Below are 22146 nucleotides of genomic sequence, written 5' to 3'. Positions count from 1 at the left end.
ATAGAGGGAGGTTATATGTGTATGTATCCATATGGGGAAAAAACTTTGTTTGTACTGAACTATAATGAACTATGGTGAAAATATGAAATATTTATGTTTGCCAGAATTTGGATTTCTGAGAATGCACTAATATCCTGCAGATGATACTGTAGTCAGTTTTGTAACCAGCTCTATTGCGAAACTGAATGTATGATGTAATTGCTAAACCATTCATTTTATTGCTAAGTACATCTTACTAAGTTTTATGAGACTTTCACTAAAATTAAAAATACACATTTATCTGCTATTCATATATTTATGGGATGGAGAACAACTTACAAAAGAAACATTGTGATTCTTAAAATGATCACATTGTCAACTCATAAACCTTTTATTTTAGAAGTTCAAGTAACAGATTGAAAAAGTTCTGGAACTAAATGAAGATGCATTGAACTTGAGCAGTAATATAAAACAGACACTCAAAATTAAACAAATTTCAATATAAGTAAGAATTACAAGCATTTGCTTGTATTAAACCTCACAATTTTCTATTTCTGTACAGTGTAACCACTAAGACGAGCTTTAGCAAACATACCAAAATATAATGCATCAGCTTCTGTGCAATTTTGCCAGATTAAACACCTCCACCCAGCAAGAATAGAAGAGAAAAAACAGTAAAAAATATTTCACCCTACTTTTGTAAAAATTAACAATGGTCAGTAACACCACCATTGAAAAATTAAAACATAATTACAAGGGTTACAAAGGGTGGGGCAGCGAACATGCGTGGGGAGCACATGCATGCCCATAAGGGCGGGGCTCATGCAGGGGGGCCACACATGCATTGCATTTTGGGGCTTTGGGTGCATTTGTGTGCGTGCCCACACACTTTGGGCACTCACTCTGGATAAGGTTAGCTATCACTGACTTAGATCTTCATAAAACTGACAAGAAAACTTATCATCAGCCATTATTTCTTAAGTATAGAAATACTGTTGTGGATCTTCTGCATTAATGTTTATTTTTCATTGGTCATTTTATTGCTGGACAGGACTACTCTTCACCATTTCTTTCCTGCAAGACTTAACAACTGAAACTCTATTGTCAATAAACTATCCATTATCAGCTTGTATAATAGATTTTATTGATCTGCTTTTATCACAATTATGAAGTTGAATGTTTTCATTTCTTTGCAATATTGCAACATTAACCAAAGGCTTTAAAAGGTTTCTTTCTTCTTTTAAAATATTTTTCTTTGTTTACTAAACAAGCTAATACAACTGGACACTGTAACAATCTGTAATACACTTATTGTTCCAGATTCGCTTATTTCAAAAAGTAAATACCTATATTTATGCAAACAAAATCTAAATCAAAGATTACGAGAAGTAATTCCACTGAATACAGTACATGTATTTAGGATTAGAAGATTAATTAGCACAAGTACATTTTAAACTAACTGGAAGAGTACTTACAAAGAATGCAAATCTGATAAATTTTGAAAGGCTGAGTTCCCAACAAAGGATAAAGGGTTATCATACAGATGTCTGAAGGAGAAAAAAAAGGCAAGCTTTATCATTCATGCATCTATTTTTGACCCCACAATTTATTTTTTTAGATTAAAAACTTACATTGTTCTTAAAAGCGGATTTCCTATAAATGCATTATCAGGGATCATGGAAATATAATTGCTGTGAAATCCCCTAAAAACAAATTGAAATTGTTGGATTAATAGTTTAGTATTTGGGAATCATATATAAAATCTTAGTAATTTTTAAAAAAGGAAAAGGAAACAAAGTAAAAACAAATTTTCTGTAAGAAGGAATAGCTTCTTCTCTACAATTTCAAAAGTTGTTTATATGCAAGTTCTGTGTACTGAAATATATTTTTTCTATAAGTTATTTCAATAATTACACTAGGAATGCAAGTGTATCTTCCAAGCAAAAATGGACAACAGATATTATAGTCTGGCAACTCAAGCTGAACTTATCCAGAATTATCTTTAACCAAACCTCTCAGCAATCAGAATGAAACCAATTGGAAGCCAGACTGGAGCCACTAGAAAACCAACAGTGTAAAAATAATCTGAATTTTAGAGGCATACTGGAAGAATTTGGTAAGAAAGATCTGAAGAAAGATATACAGAAGACTTACCTGATACAACATGATGAAGATAACTATAACTATTGTAAAAACTTATATATTTTAAAACTAAGGAGGCAATTTTAAAGCTATAAGGAAATAAAATCTCTTTGAAAATGAAAGTTATTATAATATTCATGATAATTCATTAAAAAATAACCTATATTGCACTTAACTAAACAATACTAAATATGACAGACCCAAAAGCCAGATCATTGATTATTTTAAGTTGATCCTCCCCATTCAAACTTAATTTATTTTAGTTTATCAAGAAGAAAAACATAACTTTCCTAAAACTAAACATTTTTAGTTGGAAAAAAGTAAGAATATGTAGTAATACTCACAATTCTTTAATGCTTGGAAGTGATTTAATTGCTTCTGGAAATTCCACCATGCTGTTATAATTTAAATCCCTTGAAAGAACATAAACAATGGCATTATGTGGGATATTATGAAAAAAAATTAACAATTAAAATTTAAAAATAATTAATAATTAATTTGTTTGTTTAAATCCTCTTGGTTTAAGCTTGCAATGTGCTTTCTACTATGCCATAAATGCACGAACACACATACACGTGACACACATTTGTTTCAAAAACTTTTAACCTCCCTTAGAATAGTGTTAAATTTTCACTTATTCTGGGTGTCCAATTTAGCTCATATAGAATCTGGATATGGAATTGCTGAAATTAACTCCTTATTTCATTGCTTGCCTTACTCTCTTGCTGACATTCAACTATCAAATTACAAGTTCTTCTTGGGAGCAAAGATCTTCTTGCTCCAGAGTAATGCCAGGTCCCCTTTCTCAATCTTCCCCCTTCAGCAATCTGGGGTTATTGTTAGGAATGTTATTTCCTTTCACCTTACAACAATGTGACTGACTGTAATGATTTCTTTAAGATATTAAGATTAGTTAAGATCGTCTATAATTTCTTTATCTCTCTGGTGCAAAAAAATAACTTGCAAAAGAAAATCAAACCAAGTTGTGACCAGTTCTGTTTCACAACAAAGCATTAAGTATATTTGTAAATGTATATAAATCTAGCTAATCATAGCATAATTGTGTTTAATTATAAGCCTGTTCCTTTCTAAACCAAATAGTTTAAATTCCTAATGTCAATATTTCAAGGGATTAAGTCTTTTGTAATATGTTTTGTTCTGTTACAGAACCTCAAAGTCAGGATACTCACAAAGTTTCTAGGTTGTTTAATCCATAAAAACAGTGTTGTCCCAATGTTTTTATTTTATTGTTATGGAGATGTCTGAAAAAGAAAAGGGGATGTAGAATCCATTACCTCATTAATCATTTCTTGTCATAGTTTCCCAAAATTAAGATTTATAACAAAAAATGAAACACACTTGAAAGATCATCCTGAGTAGTGAACTATTAACATAAAAAAAATCCCTTTGGTTGTCAAGCAAGGTAATAGAAAAAACAAATAAATTATATATTTTGAAATCGACTGTGCATTTTTTTGTTTTTAAGAATAAAGTTTCTAGGTGTGAAAAAAGCAATCTTCCGATTCTGACAAAATCTACGGAGGAATCGAGAAATGATTTTTAAAATGGATTTTCACAGAAACTAACTTGATAATATGATTCTCCTAAAGTCACAAGTATGACAGGAAAGATTATGTAAATCTTGTTTTCCAGAAGCATCTTGGAATGGATTTTTCCTTTGTAAAAATGTAATGAAGTTCTAAATCCATTTGTCCCTTAAATTAAGTATTCATTGAGATGACATAATACAAATACTTACAGGACCACAAGGCTTGACAGGTTTCTGAATCCAAAATCAGGGATGTGGGTTATTTTATTGAGAGCCAAAGTTAAAGCTTGCAGTGAGGGAAGATTGCTGAGTGGAATAACAGGAACTTCAGTCAAACTATTATCATCCAGCCACAAGTGACGTAGTTGAACTAGACCCTCAAAACTGTCTTCTGGGACAACTGTAATATGGTTAGCATCTAAACGTCTAAAGAAAAAGAATAGAAGCATTAAACAAAGGGTATATAACACAAGAAGCAAACTATTTTTGAAAAATGTAAATGATTAGAAAGAAGTAAATATTGGAAACTGGGGGAATGTAGCCGAGAAACTCAGACATGGATCATGCAATTCAATATAATCTAGAGAGAAGGCACTAAGCTATACACACCGCACTGTACAATTTATCTATCAGAAGAACACAAAATTTACAATTTACAAAAACAAATAATTGTTCAATTACTCATGGATTCAGTGAATATTCCTTTTAAGCACTACAAGGACATCTTCATTAATAATTGACCTCCTGTGCAAGCAAAAACTGACCTGACCTAATATAACTCCTCTCTCGGTTACCAGGGATTCCTGGAAGTTTATTATAAAGATATTAAAATATCCTTAAAGAGCTGGATTGGCTACTTATGAACAATTCACCCTAATTCAAGATGACAGCATTGATCTATAAGATCTAAACAGCTTAACAGACAAGCTCTGCAGTATGTCAGACCCCTGAATTGCTGATAAGGCCTGCTTGTGCCTCCATCTTAGGAAATCATCCACAATGTGGCAATTCTTGTTTTCCCGGAATTCTTAATGATTTCAATCCAATTACAGAACTCCTTCAGAAAGTAACACTGTCAAATTTGAGTAATTTTAAATCAGTTTTATTTACTCTTAGCAACTCCAAATAATACCCCAGAACCAAAATGTTTCTATGCTACATTTATCCATTTCCCAACAAACCTAAATATTTGTGAATGTTCTAGGCACTCTGATACTTTTGCTAATAAGAATCAGAGCCTGCTCAAACACTCTGATTACCATGTGTGTCATTTCATGAATTTTACATTTTATATTTCACAAATTAATTTGCAGAAATAAAAAAGCAGAATTGTGTGCTGTACTATTATATACACAGTGCTTATGCTTTTTACTATACTTCTGACAATGGCCTATATTCTGTTGATGAACTGTGGTTGCAAAAATAATTATTATACAGTTAAAGTACAATTTACGTAAGAACTTCCTCTTACTATCTAAGTTCCAGCTTTCTTTGAAACATTTGGTCATAAGCAACCTATTTAAATTCTAGTTAGTTAATAAAATTGTGGCCACTGGGCAAAAATATCAATTTAATTTTTTATTATCCTAACAGATGTCCCTCATGCATAAGCAGTATATAAAAGACAGACAGAAAAAGCAAAGGATCAATTCTTTCTTATATACAAGTGAAACTCAAAAAATTAGAATATCGTGCAAAAGTTCATTTATTTCAGTAATACAACTTAAAAGGTGAAACTAATATATGAGATAAGACTCATTACATGCAAAGCAAGATAGTTCAAGCTGTGATTTGTCATAAATGTGATGATTATGGCGTACAGCTCATGAAAACCCCAAATCCACCATCTCAGAAAATTATAATATTACATGCAATCAATAAAACAAGGATTGCACATTGAATAACATAGGACCTCTGAAAAGTATAAGCATGCATATGTACTCAGTACTTGGTTTGGGCCCCTTTTGCAGCAATTACTGCCTCAATGTGGCGTGACATGGAAGCTATCAGCCTGTGGCACTGCTGAGGTGTTATGGAAGACCAGGATGCTTCAATAGCGGCCTTCAGCTCTTCTGCATTGTTCTGTCTCATGTCTCTCATCTTTCTCTTGGCAATGCCCCATAGATTCTCTATGGGGTTCAGGTCAGGAGAGTTTGCTGGCCAATCAAGCACAGTAATCCCACGATCATTGAAGTTTTTGGTGCTTTTGGCAAAAGTTGCTCTCATCAGCAGTGTCACTGGCTGATAGCTTCCATGCCACGCCGCATTGAGGCAGTAATTGCTGCAAAAGGGGCCCAAACCAAATACTGAGTACATATGCATGCTTATACTTTTCAGAGGTCCAATATTATTCTATGTACAATCCTTGTTTTATTAATTGCATGTAATATTATAATTTTCTGAGATGGTGGATTTGGGGTTTTCATGAGCTGTACGCCATAATCAACACAATTATGACAAATCATAGCTTGGACTATCTTGCTTTGCATGTAATGAGTCTTATCTCATATATTAGTTTCACCTCTTAAGTTGCATTACTGAAATAAATGAACTTTTGCATGATATTCTAATTTTTTTAGTTTCACCTGTAAATGTACAATGCAAATGAGTAAATGATATGCAGGAACTTGTCAAACGTATAATTTTTCCCAAGAACGTAAATCAGAGGTGATGAGCAATGACATGATACAAGGCAATAACAACATCCTTTGATAAAGTGCTTTTCTGGCAAGGTGAAGAAAGCAATCTCTTGACTAGAAGTAATTGGTCATCAAAGAGATTTAGAAAGAACCAGAACATAATTTATGTTTTAATAAAATCCAAACACTAAATACTAATGAAAATCAGCAACAAAAATAAAGCAGTATGTGTTGCATATTCAATATGCAAATACCAGCTGCGACCTGATTGGTTGGTCGTTTTGACAGTTGGTCTGAGTGCTAGTATAAATACCCTGACAGTTGCAGGGAACGTTTGAATCGCTTGTCACCTGTGTTATAATAAAGATCTGTCTTGCACATGGCTCCTGCGTGTCAATTCCCTCACAACAACAACCCACACGTTACAATACTGGCGACGAAGGTGGGATTGATATATGATTCCCGTAGAGCCTAACAACATCAGCCAACGTGAACGCAGGAAAAAAATTTTTTCTTTCCTACATTGAGGGCCTGTCAGGGCCGCCGCTATGGCCAGCAAGCGACATCAACAGCAGCCTCCGGTTGTAGCCAACCTCAGTAAGCTCCAGGCGCGGCCTCCATCCGTCCGAGGGACGGGCTTCCTATGCTTAACCTTGACTGGAGCCGCCGCCGCTACTCAGGGACGAGCTATGGACCGTGATGGCTAAACTGCGCCAGCTGTGCCTGCCTGCCTGCCACCAGCTGTTCCTACGGCATGCCTGCCACCAGCTGTTCCTATGGCACTCCAACCGCCTCGTTCCAACCGCTGCGTTCAACAACAGCTTCGTTCTCCAAGCTGCCACCTAGCACCACCGGCTACGCTCTCTCAGCCTGTCTAAAGCCTCTCCAACACTAGCACACTCACAACATACACCAGACTGTCCTCTACACCATGAGCCTCCTTCCGCTGCAAAGGCCACCGCTTGCCTCCCTAAAACCAACGAGAGCCTTCCTACAACACAACGAGAGCCTCCCTGCTGCAAAGATTCCAAAGGACCTGTTTTTTTTTCCCCTGGTTCTAAAATTTAGCTACGAAGGATTCACCACCATCTTGAAACAGCAGAACTGGGGGGAAGGAGAGAGATTGAATATGCAAATACCAGCTGCGACGTGATTGGCTGGTCATTTGGTCTTTAGAACTGGGGGGAAGGAGTGTTGCATATTCAATATGCAAATACCAGCTGCGACCTGATTGGTTGGTCGTTTTGACAGTTGGTCTGAGTGCTAGTATAAATACCCTGACAGTTGCAGGGAACGTTTGAATCGCTTGTCACCTGTGTTATAATAAAGATCTGTCTTGCACATGGCTCCTGCGTGTCAATTCCCTCACAACAACAACCCACACGTTACAATAGTATGAATCAAGAACCTCTAAAATTATGCTTTCCTTATCCCTTTACATGTTATATCTCTGTAGAATTACAGGCCCTATCACTTAGTAGTACGAAAATGATATAATGGAATATAGTGATGAGAAAAGAAAAAAGATCAAAATTTTAATTATACAGGGCATAAGCTTAATAGCTTCCCCTGTTCTGCTCATAAGAAAAAATCATTTAATATTTCATTGCTTTTCAGTCATTTTATACCTTGTCCAGGAAACCCAATTGGATTATTCTATTCTTGGTTGTGATATAATCATCCCCAATAAACCTAATCTTGGGTCAGAAAGTTGATAGACCTTTCAGATAACAAATCTTTGATCTAAAAAGCAGATTTGCATTATTTTTCATTTTTAATAAAAAAAGTTAGTACGCGGAAAATGTGTATCTCAATAAATCAGAAGATATCAAACCATCCATTGAAAGCCGGGAATTAAACTTTCCCAAACTAAAAAAAGTCAAAAGCTTCTGAGGAGGAAAAATATATTTTGTCAATTAAAAATCCCCCTAAAGCACCCTTCCCATGTAGAAGGGAAAGTTGCCAGACATCCAACCAAGTCACATTTAATTTGGAAGATTGTGGAATGAGATGATAAATATTTGTTTAGTGAAAAAATATGTTGACAAAAAACAGAATTCCCAGTATTTTACATATTGTTATCTATTTTCAGACTGCACAACTCAACAATCTTCAAAGCATTTTTCTTTGGAATAAAAACTTCCTCAAAAGATCAAATTCTGTTAATTATATAATATAGTCACAAGAAATTATGTTATGCTCTTCATAAGTTAATCACGTAGTTTTCGTATTTGACAACCTCCACAACATTTCCTAGAACATTTCTCTAAGCTGTACTGCCAAATGAAGATCTTCTGATCATTACTCTCATACAAGATCTAAGGCAGATTTCTGCACTGCATGATATATAATATTATCCATCATAATCTTCTGTAGCTTCAGCTAATATAGAAGAAGCTAGCCCAGCGAAAGTGCTCTCAATCACCTTGTTGTATTTGTTTTTGTCTTTCTCTATCTCACATCAGGCTGGTAAGCAGAATTCCAATAATTAACCAGGCTGCCTCTGGAGCATAATATTGTTAAAACAGCACCAATTTAAAATTTGGGAATGGAAGACAACTATGAACTCTAACCCTTTCAAAATATAATACCTTTCAGTGAATCTTGACAATAAATATAAGCGTCTCACTCTTATTGTCAATCTATGCATCATTAACACATTTATTCATTTATTAAAAGTTATTTCTATGCTACCATAATAATAAAACAATTCCCAGTGGTTTACACAGAACAAACTAAATTTAGACTAAACTAAGAAAAATTAAAATGTCAATATTCACATAAGACGCAGCATTTTGAAACAGTTTTTATTACTTAAATTTATGTGCCTTTTTCTGACTATCTTCAAGAACTACTGAAAGACTAACCAAGACCAACCTCTCCCACTCCCACACTTGATAAATTCCTTTAGATAGTTCTATTTATTTTATACACCATTAAATCACGTATAATTACTTGAATATAGTGGGGTATGTCTCCTGTAATAAAATCAATTAACTCAAAAAAGAATCTATAATAAAGTATCTGGAGCGTGCTTCCATTGAGCTGTGTATACTGATAGGCTTTTCTAGTACATTTATTTGAGCTTTAATTTAAAAAGTGTTGCATTTGCAACAATTAAAGAGTGCTGTCTGAACAATCCTATTAATTTTGGTTTCCAAAATAATTCATGAAATATAAAATATGAACCCAACTAACATGTTCAGGCAATACTACTTACAAGGATTGTAATCCACTGAGTCCTCTGATGGCCTCTTTAGGAATAGTTTTCAACTGATTGTTCTGCAAAGTGCTAGAAAAAAGAGAGAGAGAAAGAGCTATAAACTAATGTCCATTATTTAGCATAATTTATTCCTGCTGTTTTATATATGCCTCCTCCCTCATTTTGAAATTCTGAATTAAATGTAGTTGTGTATTATAATATGATACTATATAGTAATATACTATAGTAATAGCACACAGTATATTATATTATAACTATCATGTGATATAACTATGTTTCTTAAGAAAACCGTACTCTCCTTGTTTTATCTGATTTTCTTTTAATATAATAAAAAAGAAAGCAAAAACAAAAATCAAATAAAAAATTTTAAGGACAGAGGCAATTCTTCAGGGACTACGGTAGTTGTTTTTTCTTTATCCCAAAACATTTTAACTAGCATCATAAAGAGGTATAAGGAGGACATTTGTTCACTTGGATAGAATACAGGCTAATTTGTAGATACATTTTGCAAGAAAATCCTGCAAGAAACATTTTTGCACATGGACAGCACCTATAGGATTAGTTGACTTTCAGCTCTCCATCAGATATGGAGAGTTGATGATGACCATAATCTGAGGTAGCATGGCAGAAGAAATAACCATCTAAACTGAAACCATGGTATTCTGTGCAACAACCCTCAAAGAAAAAAGAGGTACAAATACATATTTTTCTTTTTCTCAGCAACTAAAAGGTTTTTTCCTCATTATTGGCTCTATACTGTCTTGGAAACTAGAGCAAAAACATATTGTTCTGTTCATTCTATCAGTGAACATGCTGAATGGACAAGAAAGAAGAATTATACTATGAAGCACGGATATTTGATTACTTACAGAACTTTGAGTTCCTTCAACCCAGACAAGGCCTTTGGATGAATAAAAGCAAGGTCATTGCCAGCTAGCCGTCTGGAAAAGATTGCAATAAAAATACATACATAGTATTTCTATTTGTCTGATAAATTATAAGTGCAAATATAGAAAAAAACTTTTACACCCATTCCAGGAATTCTCTCCCAATGATTTTATATTCAATTATCAACAACACATTTCTTTATTCAAAGTAAAACACAGTGAATATGCATTCTGCAAAATAGTTTCTTATATTTAAGCTTAGTTTTATATTTATTATTTACTTTATTATAATCAAAATTCTTACACACATGCGCACAAACACACACACACACACAAATGAACAAGACCAATGACCTTCATAGTCTAATCTTTTTTTAAAAATTGGCTGTGAGATGCTCAGAAATTAAGTAAAGTATGAGATTTCTAAGGGAATCATTTTGAATGTCTGTACTGATGCCAAGGTTCCCAGCCATTATAAGCAGGATTCTTAATGACAGTAAAATTTGTGTAATGTAAGGCTAAGTCCCTTTTAAAGATATCTGTTAGTAACCACAACTACATTTTACGGCAGTGAATTTTATATACTTTAACTGTGTATTGTGCATAGATGATGTTCATCTTTTTGCCTGCTGGGAATCTCCTGTCATTTGATTTAACATGATGTCTGGATTTTAGAATTACAAGGGGAAAAATGTAACTCTTGCTTCTTCTACAAGACATTATTTTTAACTGTCTATCATCCCCCTACACTTTTCCCTCAAAGGCAGGATCTAATAAATAAATGCATTTATTAGATCAATAATATGGAATATTTAATCCATTGTTTGTCAGTATGTTTTTCAATTGAATTCTACAGGGGGACAAAATGAAATCCTGTTAAAACTCCACACCACAGTCCAAAGGCACAGGGAAGAAGAGAATCATAATTCATTACCATAACTAAGGGAAATAGAAGCACACCACATAAACATGACTGATGTAATTATAATTTCAGACAAGGAGCCCCTGCTAATTTACACCCTCTGTTTCGCTCAATCCCCCCCCCCCTGCCATTTTTGTCGCTGTTCCGGTGAGCATGATGTTTCCTTTCTATAACATGGATGTAATGACCCTCCTCTATAGTTATGTAAGCATTTGGGAGTTTTGCAGCTGTACAAATATCAGTATCTTGCTTGAAGTTCAAGGAAAGGTTGCAAAACATTTTATTCAGCTGATATTTATTGTAAAAAATTTCATTATATTTCTTTTTTAAAAAGGCGAGGGGAGTTTAGGTGTTATAAAATTGAAACTTATTTAAGTTGCTTAAGGTGACTTTGCAACAAACTCCTAATTGATATTTTGAAACAAATAATTCATTGTAATGGTTGTTCCAAATTATGGACAATTTCTATTTTTTGTGTAAATTAAAAGCAACTCAGCCACGTGTACCTGCCTAACTGTATCACTGTGAATAGGTGAACAGACCTAAGACAATACAGAGAATTTATTTTTAAAAATGAGTTTAAAGAAATAGCTTGCCATGTTTTAGAGAACATTAAAATGAAGTGCATATATTTATTTTTCTAATGTACTCCATACGCAGTTAATAAGAAAAATAGATCACATACTGTCCTGATGGACTGTGTCAATCATATTAATTCAATGACAGGATCATTTTTAGTGAATTATGTTCTAATGTGATATGAAAACCATATCCACTGAAGATATCATGTCTTCTTTATTAAAATGATATTCCTCTTGGAAAAATACCTTTTCTCATAGACTAATATTTCTTGCTTTAAGAGACAGAGCAAAGCAGAAATGTGTGACTGCTTGATCAAAAATAATTACAATAAGCTGTTATTTCTATCTATGATCAATACAACATGTGGAAATACTAGAATCAGTAACTATACCATAAAAAGCCACAATAACCTGTAAGCACAGTGACTATAGTGTTAAAAGATGGTGTAAAAAACTTGGGGGGGAGGATGCTATAAAACTAAAAACTGAGTTGCTATATCAGAGGTAGTCAATGTTTTTATACCTACCGCCCACTTTTGTATCTCTGTTAGTAGTAAAATTTTCTAACCGCCCACTGGTTCCACAGTAATATAAAGTAGGGAAGTCAATTACATTTTAAAAAGGAAGGTGCTTCAATATCGGACAAAACCTGTACCGCCCACCATGAAAGCTGGAACGCCCACTAGTGGGCGGTAGGGACCAGGTTGACTACCACTGCACTATACGGTTACATAAAATTTAATTAAAATTCAAGAGATAAATGGTGCCACCTACAAAAGTAAAATAAAATCCGAGTTAAAAATTAAGCTGTAAGCCACAAGCCCACGTAACTGGAGATTAGTGACAGCAGTACAATTAAAGGCGTTCTAGAATTAATATTTGCTTAGCCTATCCAGATGTGGGTTTTTGAAAAGGGAGAAGTTTGGGGTAGTATAATCCAATACTCTGTACCAAGAATCTGAAAGTGTTGGTTCCAAAGTAGACATAAAGCATTACTTTGAAAGCGCTACAACAGATTTTGGAATGCTCACTTGGCTGCTTTTGCTTCACTTTCTCCAGATGTGGGTGCACACACGTACGTGTGCGCAGACAACTCTTCCTTCAAAACTGCCAGCTAAGCTGTCCACACTCACAAATGCATAGACAGGATGGGATGGGCTTTGAAGCTTCCAAAGAATGCAGTTACTTTAACAATCCAAGAAAGGGCTTTTCATTGCAAAATACTTTTAAATACTCAGCACAGCTATAAAACATTAGATTAGATCCAGCTTCAGATCATGAATTTTCTTGTTTTATTCCCAGAAAAGCTTTTATATGTAACCAGAGTCATCTGTCATCCCCCTCCCCTTTTTTTTACAGGAACATATCCTTAAGTAAACACTCACTTCTTTGAGTGTCTTTTCATTTGTATATTCCAAAGGATGATTTTTGTCTTTTCTTTCTGTTGTTACTACAAGTGGTGCCATCTTGAACTTGAATAATCACTATTGCAACAATTTGTGCACTTTTGAATGACAAAGAACTCCAAATTCTGGGGTTTCTAAATCCTTTAATGCTAATACATTTATGCTAAGTAGAGGAGTAGCTACAACTATTTTAAGTTTTTTAAAAAATAATTTTGTGGAATACATTCAGATATTTGTACAGAACTGTAGATATTTTGCAGGGAAAGCAAGACAGCTGTCAAACTCTCCAGGAATTCTAGTCCCTATCTAATACCCGGTTCCACCACAAAACCGCGGACGACAAAATCACGCTCGATGAAAGCGCGTACATGACGTCATCACAGCGCGATGAAAACATCGCGCTGTGATCGATAAATGTAAAAATAAAGCGAAAACCTTACCCTAACCCCCCCAAACCTAACCCTAAACCTAACCCTAAACCTAACCCTTAACCTAACCCTAAACCTAACCCTTAACCTAACGCTAAACCTAACGCTAACCCTTAACCTAACGCTAAATGTAACCCTAACGCTCTAAACCTAACCCTAACCCTTAACCTAACCCTAACCCTAACCCTAAACTTAACCCTTACCTTTATGTGAATCGGCTTGCTTTAATTTTATTTTTATTTCAATGTTTAATTTTTTTTTGTCGCACTGTGATGACATCAAATGCGCGCTTTCGTCAAGCGCGCTTTTGTGGACCGCGGTTTTGACGGGTCACGCTAATACCCAGGGCAGCAACAAACTAATTACAACTGATTTACAATTTGTAAAAGAATCTTGGCAGGTGCACATGTAACGTAAGTGCTCAGAACAGTAAAACATGCCTTAAAATAGATATAGCAAGCTTTCAAGAATGATTTTCACAGCTCTAATGCTCATGTTGTTGTTACAAAGAGAACACATATCATTAAAGGAAATGGAAAAGTCCATGATAGTCTTCTGTAATGGTTTTTTTAATAAATTACTTTCCGAAGAGTAATTGCCACAAAAGCAAGAATTTCCATTATATTCATTAGCATGTACAGATTATTAAATACTAATATTATTATGTAAATTGTATACACATAGTTGGTCTGAACAGTGTATAAACTATAACTCTTTCATTTGATTACACTTATAATAATTAATGGTCAACATGAAGTAAACTTCATGATGGAAGGAAGGAGAAAACAAACCAATATAACAAATGTGACAGGAGGAAATCTACTATAAACATTAGTCCACTTGCATATCTGAATATAAGATAATTTCTAAACTACTATTAAAAAAGCAAATGTGGACCATGCCTGTTATAACAGAAGGGATTCAATAGGTCCACATTATAAGGAACCTATAATTTTAACAATATTTGCAATATTCAGTAGAATTTGTTCTTGAGTTTTGGTTCCCATAATATATTTTATGAAGTTTACAACAGCAAATATTACAGGTAGTACAAGAGTTCTGAATGTCTATCTTAAAGTGCAGACAAATGCCCCCAAATGACTATACAGCTCTCACTTATAAAGTTCTCAACTACTAAGAAAAAATTTCCAAGTTCTAATTGTTTTATTTATAAGTGGTAAAGGAGTTTCAGGTTTGTCAGCCTATCCTGCTCTGTGAACTATAGTGTGTATCAAAGGTCAGCAAATATTTTCTAGAAATAAAAACAATTTAGATGGCTTTCCTTGAGGCTTCTGTCTTTGGGTGGAACCTTTTAATAGAAGAGGCAATTTAGACTGAATAGCTAGGTGAGGCTTTTTTCAGTTTCTATGCTCCTGGGAATTTTAGAACTTTTCCTCTTAATTTCTGTGATTTAAAAACATTGTCCATTATATATCTTCCTTTCCTTCAACAAAAAGGGATCAGGAAATGTGCAATTCTCCTGACAAACATCTAAGTCCAATGCCATGTAGTGAGAAAATTATATATTGATCCTATTCATACCACTATATAGCCAGTATGCCGGCTATTATTCTACTAAAAGAAATGGTGTGTGTGTGTGTGTGTGTGTCTGTGTGTGTGTGTGTGTGTGTGTCTATATTTCTCCATGATGCATTGAATTGGGCAATATAAACATTAAAAGAAATACATATTAAATTATTTCAAAATTTTAGAAAGTTGCACCATATATTTAAAATTATTGAAGTTTACAAGTTGTGTGCTACAGCCTAAGGATAAAGTGATCTGGCTAATCTTAACATAACAGTTTATTTTTAACTTTTTCTTAAGAATGAGATAAAATTTTATCATGTCCTTTTAGTAACATCAGTGACAATCTATAAATCTCTGAAGCAAAATGTGGCTCTTAACTACAGGACAATTCCCAGCTTATCACATGCAATGATTTCTTAGTGGTTGGAACAGGACATTTTTGTAAAACAAAGAGTTGGCACTTTTTTCTTGTTCTTGTGTGCAAATAAAGCAAACTAGTTAGTAAATGTTTGATAAACTGGGATCATGAATTGGATAATGTACAAAGATACCACATCTCAGATGATCTAGGTCTGTCCTAATGATTTTTGGGAATCTGTGCTTAGCTATTTTTAGGAATTTTGAAGTACTGTATACCTCTGATATAGTGGCAAGAATTGGAGAGACGAAAGCGTTTTTATTGTTTGTTTTTTGGGTTTTCAGCTTTCAAATTAGACACGGCAAAATATTTTCCCCTATATTTCCTGGCACATGGTAAGCACAAGAATTTGTCACATATTGTATGTGCAAGTTATGGAATCAATATAGTACAGCTTCATTTAAAGCTGTGGTAATTAGACACTCCCATACTGCCCTTGGGCAACACTGGAATCACAATTAAAATAATTGCTATGAAAAGGTTCCATGCAAATGGTATTTGAAGAAATGTGTTTTCTCTCTCATTAGCACAGTATCATTACTCTTCGTTATTTAGTTTTAAAGGAATTCTTCAGCCAATCTCCTTCACTCATTCACTTTCCATACTACAAAGTATGTTAGATTTAATACTCACAGCTCTTCAAGATAAGGAAAATTCTTGAAGGCATTCTCTGGTAATCTTGTTATATTGTTCATACTGATGTCCCTAAATGGGGGAAACAAAAAACAAAGCAAAAATTACAATTCTGTGATAAAATTATTTTGATCAACTCAGTTAAAGTATTAACAGAGTATTTGTACCTCAGGGTTAAACTGTGATGTCCCTGGTTTTCTCTGAGTTTGGTTGTTTTCTTGCAGCCATTTCATTTCCCAGCTAGATAACTCATTAGTGCTAGTAGGGAGTGGGGTTTGTTCTCCACAAGAAAACAAGAAAACCCCACTCCTACTAGCACTGATGACATTACCTAATTGGGTAATGAATCATCCGCAAGAAAACAACTAAATGCAGAGAGCACTAAATTAAAATAGCTCAAAGAATAATAATGGCATAATAATGAAAATATCCAATGGCAAACCCCAAAACCAAATAAGCAAAAGTACATATAAAAAACCCTGAGTATTTTGACAATTCAAAGGCCTTTTGGGTGTCAACTCTATGAATCAACTATACACAAGAAGAAGACAATACTTGGACTTGATAGCATACACATAAAGCAATCTTCTCAGGCTAATTGGACAAATGAGTATACATAGCATGGAAAAGTAACTGAATGTTATGTGTAGATAGCTGAGGTGGAAAAACAGAACAAAGACCAGGTGAAAAGAATGAAAAATATGTCTGGATAGCATACGAAACAATAGTTTTGCATTTAGATTTATTTCCTTTTATGGCTCTTACTTTAGATATTTATTGAAGGGCCCGATAAGTTTTACGTGAGCACCTGTATCTTGTATCTTTCATATACAAATTTAGCAAGAATCAAATGTAACAAGAACTTAAAATGTATATAAAATTATATTTATTCAGGTAAGAGTACTAATTTAGGTACATAGTTGTACATACTTCAACTCAGAGCTATAACTGTACTGGATTTCTTTGATTGTAGATATCAGGACACATATGCAGACATGAACTCTGAATTTTATTAGTTGTTTTTGTATTACTACTGACTTTTTTTTAAAGTGAGCAGCATAAATTTAAACATTCATAGCAATCTCTTCCTTTAAAAGAAAGCAAAAGGACAGATACGAACACATTCAAAACTTAAAACTCAAGCTGATAAGTATATAATAAGAACATGTCTCAGCTCTACCATGGTCATACTTTTATGTAAAACCTATTTTTTTGAAAAAGCTGCTCAAGATAATTGTTTTAAACGGACTTGAATTTCAGTCCACAAACAAATGCAGACAAGTGCTTACATGACAGGTATGCAAAGCAATGTGTTGATTTCCTCTCATAGGAAGAGAGATTGAGTAGGATAGTTTTTCTTGTGGATGATCAATTACTTTTAATATTAGAAGTCACATCATTGGAAGGGAGGTTGAAAAAGGAGACTAAAGACCCAGACTGTTACAACAGTATTTATTTAAATGAATAGGTTCAATGCTTACTGTCTATCTGCTTAACAATCTGAACAAATTCTAGCTATCATACAAGTACCGTATTTTTCGGCCTATAAAATATACTCCTCACCCCGCAATAGTAGGTGGAAATGTCTGTGTCTTATACAGTGAATGTTGCTGAAGCCCCACCCACTCACCGCCCTCCCCCTTTGGCCGTTTTCAGCCTCCACGTCTCCCTTTTTTGGCCTTTCCATGCTCCATTTTAGATATGTTCCAGGCTGCGGGTATCGCCACAGCACATTGTCGCCTATCCCTGTCTCCGTGCTTCACATTTTTGGCCTCTGCACGTCCCATTTTAGACCTGTTCCAGGCTGCGGGGATTGCCACAGCACATTGTCACTGATCCCCGCCTCCATGCATTGCGGTTTTGGCATCTGCGCATGTTTTTGGCATCCACACACCAGAGGTGGGTTGCTCCCTGTTTAGACTGGTTCAGATGAACTGGTAGTGCTAATTGGGGCTGGGTCGCTGAACCGGTAGTGATGGCTGGATGACCACGCCCCTGAACTGGCCCATTCTGATGATCGCCCTGACTTGCCTTCACCACGTGCATCCACAGAACTGCCTCCTCCTGCCTACACACAGATAAGCATTCATTCTAGCCTAGCCTCTCCTCCCTACCAGTCAGTGTCTCCTGAAGCTGCTAGCTTTGCAGCCTCCCTCCTTAGAGCTCTAATCGGCGGGCAGAATGGCGGGTGTGAGCTCCCAGCACTTTTTCCACTGGCAGGAAAAAATGCTGAGTGGGATCCTCGCTCACCTTTCACCAGCCACCTGGAGCTCCAAGTGGCGAGGGGGAGTGGCAGTGAGTTCCAAGCGGCGTGTTTGCAAACAAGGTGTAAAGCAGCTCTTGAAGAGAATGAAGAGGGGGTGGTGCACCCAGAGCCGCTTCCTCGTAATCGCGGAGGACAGAAAAGGTGCATCATACGTCCTCAGCTTTGTGAAGAAACAGCATCTCTGGGTGCACCACACCCACTTCGTTCTCCAGCCGCTCTCCTTCCCTTGCTAGGCTGCTACCGCCAGGGTGCCACCAGGGCAAGCACAGGGTCTGTGGGGGGTGTGTGTCACAGACCGTTCAGTGCTGAGGTAGAAGAAGGGATCCTACTGCAGTTGGCATGGGGGCACTGCTAAGGATCAGCACCCGGGGATTCTCTGCCTGGTGCGCTGGACTAATCAACTGACCGTGTTACCTTTTTATTCTGGTGAACCTTGTTGATGGGGCTGCTTATTGCATGCCTCCTTTCTTTCTACGGCCTCTCTCCTTTCCTTGCTTGCCCTGGTGGCACCCCGGCAGTAGCAGCCAAGCAAGGGAATGAGAGGGCAGAGAAAGAAAAGAGGCACATGAAACAGCAGCCCCCGCCACCAAGGGCAAAGGGGAGCACTCCTCTGGGTGTCTTCTTGTCTCTGCTTAATCCCCCACTCTTATTTCTTCAACTCTTGTGACCAGCCAATGCAGGGGAGGAGTGGCAGGAAAATCAGCAGGAGGTGGGTGGGTGGAGAGAAAGAGAGAGAGAGAGAGAGAGAGGAAAGAAAAACTTGCCCACCCACAGTCTTCACCCAGGCAGGTGTCGTACACGCTGCTACAACATGTGTCTTGCTGCAGCCGCCCCAATGAACAAAGGAGGTGCTGGCAACAAACCGCCCACCTCCTCTCTCTTCACACGGGCTCTCTGGAGGGGGAGGAAATGTCTCTTCCAAAACTGGCTTCTTTCCTGCCCTCCTACTGTGCCAGTCTGTAGGGGGAGGGCAGGGACTGTTTAGCGCTGAGGTAGAAGCAGCTGCGGCAACAGAGAAAGCGAGGCTTCTTTGCCAGCCTCCCAGCTGGCAAAACAGAATTTTTTGCCGGTTCGGTGAGTTTGTCTAGATGGGGGATATGTGACTGAGTTGGTGTGTGCGTGAGTAATGCCAAGTTGGACACGCCCACTCAGTAACATACCCACTTAGCCACACCCACCAAACAGTAGTAAAAAAAAATTAGAACCCATCACTGCCGCATATTCTGTTTTGACCTCCGTGTGTCGCATTTTTAACCAGTTCTAGGTGATGGGGATAATGACCATCTTATACTCCGAATAATATGGTATTCTAAACCCACCTTAGCCATGAAAGCCCGCTACAGGACCTAAGACCAGTCACTCTCTCTTAGCCCAACCCACCTAACAGAGTCGCTGTTATGGGGAAAATAAGAGGAGGAAGGTGTGTTGGATATGTTTGCCACCTTGAGTTATTTGTAAAAATAATAAAGATGAAATACAAATAAATAAAAATAAATATAACTTAATTTTAATTGCCTTTGCTATTATTATGTTCAGACAGCCCTTAATGTACTGGCATATAATTCTTGTCTTCCTCTTTTCTCACCATAATAAATAACATCAATTAATGCCATAAATTAAAGTCATTGAAAATTAATATACTGTATGAACAGAATAAGGATGATACCCTACCTCAAACTGAGTCACCTCCATTACTTTTATTTATATGCTAAAATGTGTAAAGAATCATATAAAAACCAAAGAGCTCTCATAAATGAATTGGTGAAAAAAACAGTACCCCTGTTTCACCTTCCATGATGTTCAGCCAAATAAAAATGAAATTTCCTCAAATCATAACTTTTGTAGATGACCAGGCTGAGCCTGAGGGAGAAGTCAAACACATCATAAATCATGAGTCCCTGCACGCTCACAAGAGATCTAAATTCAGTCTACATTGAATGCCTTCTTATTCCTATTCATGTTCCTTGACCATTAGCAGCTCAGATTTTGTAGAGAGCTTAAGCTTGCAATAAATCTTTATATTTCTGAATAACTGCTTGAATCACCTGATTTCCCCAGCGCTTGACAACTATACCATAAACCAAGCACAGCCTATTTTAATATTTCAATGTTGCACCACCACATTTTGCATTTCAGCATTTAACTTTTCTCACAGCACTTATTACTTTCTTTGCATTATTTTTTTAACACAAGGACAACCAAACTGTTTTTGCAGAGGGAAGAATTTTGAATAGCAAATGTATAAAAAAATGCATGGGCAGAACAGAGCAAGGAAAGTGTGGCTTCTCAAGTATTGCTGGATTACAATTCCCAACATACCTGGTTGTGATTGTGTCGATCATGGAACTGGAAGCCTATGAGATACTGAAAAAGTGATATTGGCCTAGTGTTGTGGCCCAGCAGGAGCCGTTGGAGCTGCAAACAGACTCTGACAGCGAGGGGGCCTTTAAGTCAGCTCTGGAAGATGTGGAGGACTCTGGACAGGGTTCAGACTTCGAGCAGGGACCAGAGAGGCTGGTTGGCCACCAAGATGCGCCTGAGGCATGGAGCAGCGGTGAAAGCCAAAGGGAGTTGGTCCCTGACGTCAGGCAAAGGCCAGCAGATAAGCTCCAACAGCAACTACGCAGATACAGAAGATAATTGGACCCAGGTGGTTGTAATTAGGCTTCTCCCAAGAGAGTATATAAGAAGAGACTTTGGGAGGAGGCTGTTTGCAGAATTCAATTATTATACTAAAGCTGGAGAAGCTCTGGTGTGTATTTCTTATCTGTGGAAGTCTGGGTTGCTGCCGAAGTCTTGTCGGTGTGTTAATTTACTGTGAATAAATTGTCTAGCAGTAATCTTGTGTCGGCGTGACTCACCATACGGAGAGGGGTGGTCAGAACAGCCTACTATATAAAAAAACTATTAATATTTTTTTAATTTTTAGAATTAATAAAATTATCTAGATAGTAAAAGCCCGGGGTTTTTAACACTGCTTAGTGATGAAAAGATAAGTCCTTAGAAAATAATTTCATAAACAGGGAGCCAGCAGAGTTTTGTAGTCAATATATTTTCATCCCCAGTATCACCCTAAAATTTATATGCAGATAATTATTTGCTAAGTAAACTATTATTACAGCACTCTATGCTTTAATTTGGAGAATGGGAGTCCTCATCTGCCTGGATGAGCTGAAGAAAGTTCTGCCACCTTACTCTGCCATTAATACGATAGTGTTGACAACTGCTAAGAAAGATGTGCCCTTCTTGTTGAAATTAGAGAAGATATAAACACCACTGAAGACTTTGTTAATCTATTCAGTGGGTTTTTGAATCGATGATCAGAGTAACTCAGCTGGAAGATGTAGAAGTAAGTGACTATAACTATAACTGATGTATTAATGGTGGTAAAAATATTTAAAATAAATACAATAAATTTATTAAAGAGGTTTCTATAACTTTACAGTCTAGCCTACTTTCCTTGCATTTTCCACTGGTCTCATATAATTTAAGCATTAATCAAGTTTGCTTTTGCTTTTTTAATTTTTAAATCATCCAATTTAA

The 22146-nt window shown here is 36.2% G+C and overlaps 1 protein-coding gene across 1 annotated transcript in view; it reads right to left on the bottom strand.

Moving 5' to 3' along the window:
* The window catches only part of LGR4 (leucine rich repeat containing G protein-coupled receptor 4), a 69449-nt gene that overhangs the window by 18111 nt on the left and 29192 nt on the right, over positions 1–22146 (bottom strand). Inside the window, exons 2-9 of the mRNA XM_032224464.1 lie at positions 16338–16409; positions 10402–10473; positions 9530–9601; positions 3881–4096; positions 3312–3383; positions 2466–2534; positions 1611–1682; positions 1455–1526 (exon numbers count right to left, since the gene is read on the bottom strand). Of these exons, the coding sequence (XP_032080355.1) occupies positions 1455–1526; positions 1611–1682; positions 2466–2534; positions 3312–3383; positions 3881–4096; positions 9530–9601; positions 10402–10473; positions 16338–16409 (717 nt within the window). The remainder of the gene's footprint in view (positions 1–1454; positions 1527–1610; positions 1683–2465; positions 2535–3311; positions 3384–3880; positions 4097–9529; positions 9602–10401; positions 10474–16337; positions 16410–22146) is intronic.

This window comes from Thamnophis elegans, chromosome 1, assembly GCF_009769535.1.
Source record: "Thamnophis elegans isolate rThaEle1 chromosome 1, rThaEle1.pri, whole genome shotgun sequence".
NCBI classification, from domain to species: domain Eukaryota; kingdom Metazoa; phylum Chordata; class Lepidosauria; order Squamata; family Colubridae; genus Thamnophis; species Thamnophis elegans.
Note: the sequence above shows the minus strand (reverse complement) of the source record. Positions and strands in the feature narration are given on the sequence as shown.